Below are 4477 nucleotides of genomic sequence, written 5' to 3'. Positions count from 1 at the left end.
TGATGTGCATAGTTGTGGTACGGATGTCCGAACATCGAAGAATCCGCGAGTTAGTTCGGATTTGGTGTCAAGTACCATATCTGAAATTGTGAGGGACAAGTCGTTGACTCGGCCGTGTGAGGTGGTGACTATTTTGAAGAGGGATTATGAGCTAGATGTAAGTTACCATGTCGTATAGTTGGGTGTGGAGAAAGCAAAGGCTGGTGTTCATGGAGATCACTCATTATCGTTTGACTAGTTGCAGTGGTATTCAGTTGCTGTGATGCGGTACAATCCGGGGAGTTATGTCAATATTGACTATGATGCAAGTAGTCAACAGTTTTGTCGTTTCTTTGTGTCATTCGCTGCGTGTATTTCTGGCTTCAATTCTTGTCGGCCTTTATTATTCTTGGATGGAACATTCCTCAAAGGAAAGTACAAAGGTTAGCTACTTGCGGCAACGTCGAAAGACGAAAACAATGGTTAGTATTTTTTTTAGCTGTCCATTCATGCCAATATTCATTCTTTGCAGCATAGTCTGGACAAATGAGTGATTGAGAAATTATAAGTAATGTGAACATTGACATTAGTATGCACTGATGTGAATGCTCACATCTGTGTCTGCTAATGACAGTAATGTGAACATTCACATGAGTATACGCTGATGTGAATGTTCACATCAGTGTACACTAATGTTGGTTGATCCATTAATGAACATTATTGTGAATGTTCACATTATCAATGACTCAACAATCAACAATGAATTGTTAATGGTCGTTAATGTGCATGTTCACATCGTTGATGTTTGCGAACCCGAATCCAAAAATAACAATAGTAATAGGGCAATGTAGATATAAACATTCACATGACCCGTTTTGTTTATACTGTTTTCTATTCACTTTGGAATATTGTGAAGAGTTGTGTATTGGTGTTGTGTTGTAGGTCTGTTTCCTGTTGCATTTGCGATTGTTGATTCAGAGACCACGGCCAATTGGTCGTGGTTCTTGCATGAACTTGGAAAGGTTGTTGATGGTAAGCGCCAGATTACTTTCATTTTGGATCATAATCTTGGTCTGTTAGAAGCTATGCCAAAGGTGTTCCTATCGGCTCATCACGGTTATTGCTTACAACACTTGAAGACCAATTTAAGAGACCAGATAAAAGGAATTGATAATGGATTCAGGGATCACCTAGTAAGTAGTTTGGGTGACTATGCTTACGAGCCAACTGTGGTAGGGTTTCATGAAAAGCTTGCAAAATTAAAAGAGAAGGGTAAACAACGAGCTCATAATTTTTTCAAGGACTTGGCACCTGAGCACTGGGCAAATTCATACTTCAGGTAATAATAGTTTCCTAAGGTGTTCCATTTGTGAAGTTTAGAATGGTAGCGATGTGAATTTTCAGTTTAAAATGGTAATAATCTTCTAATTGTGTTTCATGTTAAATATAAATGATGAGAATGTTCACATCTGCTAAAGATGACTGGTGTGAATGATGTGAATGTTCACATCTGTTAATTTGTCAAACAGTCATGCAATGTATTACAAATTTCAATGTTGACACCTGTCATATTTTGTTGTTGTTAACATTCACATCTGTCTATCATTTAAGTTGACAACATAATAAGCATATAATGTTCACTGGGAATGATGTTAATGTTCACATCTGTCAACGTGAATGTTCAGACCTGTTAAATTCCGTATTGTACAATGTTTGTGATGTTGTGCAGGGGCATGCGTTATGGGGAGACGACATCCAATGTAGCGGAGTCATTTAATAACTGTATTAAAGAAGCAAGTAATCTTCCTATCACTCAAATGGTGGACACAATTCGTACTCAGTTGATGCGGCAAATGTCTGCACGGCGTGACCAAGCAAACAAATGGAATGAGCTTATCTGTCCTACATTCGAAACAAGGCTTATGGATTCGTTCAATGACAGCAGGTCTTGGCAAGTTAGCAAAGCCAATGAGGATGTGTTTGAAGTTCATTCGATACCATCTGTTACTGTTGATGTGGCGAGGCGTACATGTTCTTACTTGAAATGGCAAATCAACGGATTCCCATGTGACCATGCTATTATTGCCATTCAGAAGAGCCGCTACAATCTCAACGATTGTGTGGAACATTACTTTCATGTAGAGACATATCGTGCAGCCTATTCGAGTGCCATATTCCCTATACCATCGGTGGAGAAGCCGCCTTTTGATCCCACGAACTTCACTATATACCCGCTAACTGTGAAAAGACCACCCGGAAGGCCGAAAAAGAATAGGATCCCATCAAGGGGCGAGAAACTAAAGCAAATAAGGTGCGGGAGATGCGATAAGTTGGGGAGCCATAATCGAAAATCATGCACGGAACCGATATAGGATGTACATTTTTCATTTCAACATTGTGTTTTACATTGGATTCTTATATTCATTTTTGAAATAAGATGGTGTCGGTTGGCAAAGATTGTGTTGCAATAAGATTACGTTGCGTTGGCAAACATAATAATGCATTAGTATTTGATTTGTGTCTTGTTTTTAATTTTTTAAGGTACCAATCTGACATTTATGTTGTTGTGTTTTGGATGAATGCATGATGTTGACTTTCACACTTGTGTAATATAATCACATTATGTGAATAATTGCACATGGGTTGAAATTTTAAACATTTCTGTGGTGTGAATGTTCACTTTCTTGTTACTGTTAACAGCATCAAAGTAGATGACATGAATGTTTACATCAATGTAACCATTCACATCATCAACTCATAAGATCTGAATATTCATGACATCGTTGCTGCCATTCAAATAATCAGAAGCTGTGATGTGAATATTCACATCATCAAATTAATAGATGTAAATATTGACTTGTGTTAAGAAATATCATATTCACACCTGTCATATTGTGTTACACAAACACTTTAAGCAACATTCATATCCATGTAGTATGGTTTAAAACATAAGAAAGTATACGATCATTCTGTGATGTGAACATTCACATCATGCCATGTGTCAGAAAAAAAAAATACAATCTCAATGTACATGACCAACGCAAAATAGCCCTGAAAATGCATATACATATATTGACTGAAAAATATCTGTACAATCAGTTATATGGACTTCATTTATAATTAAGCTAGTCTGCTCTAATATGTAAAACCTATTGACACTAAATTGTCTTCAATGTGGATAACAGATTTGGGTAACATTGATAGGTGGACACCCCCCACCTATAGGTTTTCACATTGCACTGTCTTTCTGTGGTTCAGAAAAAGGTGTACTAATGAGTCTCTTATTTGACACCATTCAAAGCGATCTAGGCTGGCAACAATGTCTTCACGATATACATGCGCCCTCATGATGTAACAAACTGTAGGTCCGCAATCCACCCTGAAAATGCAAAATTCTTGTTAGATTTTGAAAATTAGGTGGGTAGTGGTTGTGGAATATGTGTACAAATCGATTTTAGGCTTACGAATTTGATTCTTGCTGAGGACAGATGTCTACTGATATGATTGTTTGCGAAGTATTTTGGCTTGATAATTTGGTCCATAATGGTGATGATGGTCCAATGTTGTGCACCAAAGCCTCTATGTAGTCCCTCTGCCAACAATGAAATTTCATATTAGGCACCAACCAACACAGTGCATACGTCCAAGTTCCAATATTACACATCATATAAGTATTATATGTGTCAGCCACTTACCACTATTTGTGCTTTGTCAATATGTGGGTCATGTATGCCTTCTCTTGGGCACAGCGAGTTATAATGCCTCCATACATTCTCTGTCACGCCGTACACAACAATTGTCCAGTGGAAGTTGTCGTGTATTGGGAAGATTAAGAATCTCTAGCCTTGAAACTCCTTGATGTGTACATCAATCAGTTTGTTTCTCTTGTGCGGGGGGGTACTCTTGCATGATTTTCTATACACAAAGGGCGTACAATGATGTACCTAGTATTTATATCAATGTTCGATGTGAATGTTCACATCTGCTAATGGTGAGTGATGTTACTGATGTGAATGTTCATGTCTGTTAATGTGAGTGATGTGAATGTTCACATGTGCTAATGATGAGTGATATGAATGATGTGAATGTTCATATCTGTTAATGTGAGTGATATTACTGATGTGAATGTTCACATCTGTCAATGATTAGTGATGTGAATGATGTGAATGTTCACATCTGTTACTGATTAGTGATGTGAATGTTTACATCTATTAATTTGTGAAACAATCATGCAATGTATTACAGATGTGAATGTTCACACCTGTAATATTATGTTATTGTTAACATTCACATTTGTGTATCATTTAAGTTAACAACATAATAGGCATATAATTTTCATTGCGAATGATGTTAATGTTCACATATGTCAATGTGCATTTTCTCGTATGTCATTTTTATGTTGTTGTTAACATTCACATCGGCCTATCATTTAAGTTAACAATATAAGCATATAATGCTGAGATGAACATTCACATCTATTGAAACATAAACAAAGCAA

At 37.0% G+C, this 4477-nt stretch overlaps 1 protein-coding gene across 1 annotated transcript; it reads left to right on the top strand.

Moving 5' to 3' along the window:
• The first annotated feature begins 671 nt into the window (after window positions 1-671).
• Window positions 672-2740, top strand: LOC114289406 (uncharacterized). Its single transcript, XM_082876234.1, has 4 exons — window positions 672-813; window positions 922-1318; window positions 1709-2290; window positions 2680-2740. Exons 1-4 carry the CDS (start codon window positions 672-674, stop codon window positions 2738-2740), a joined length of 1182 nt encoding a protein of 393 aa, XP_082732360.1.
• Window positions 2741-4477: the final 1737 nt, after the last annotated feature.

The sequence above is a fragment of the Camellia sinensis genome, chromosome 6 (assembly GCF_055761805.1).
Source record: "Camellia sinensis isolate YWXY chromosome 6, ASM5576180v1, whole genome shotgun sequence".
Lineage (NCBI taxonomy): Eukaryota > Viridiplantae > Streptophyta > Magnoliopsida > Ericales > Theaceae > Camellia > Camellia sinensis.
The sequence above is the reverse complement of the archived record's forward strand: the minus strand, read 5'-3'. Positions and strand labels throughout refer to the sequence as shown.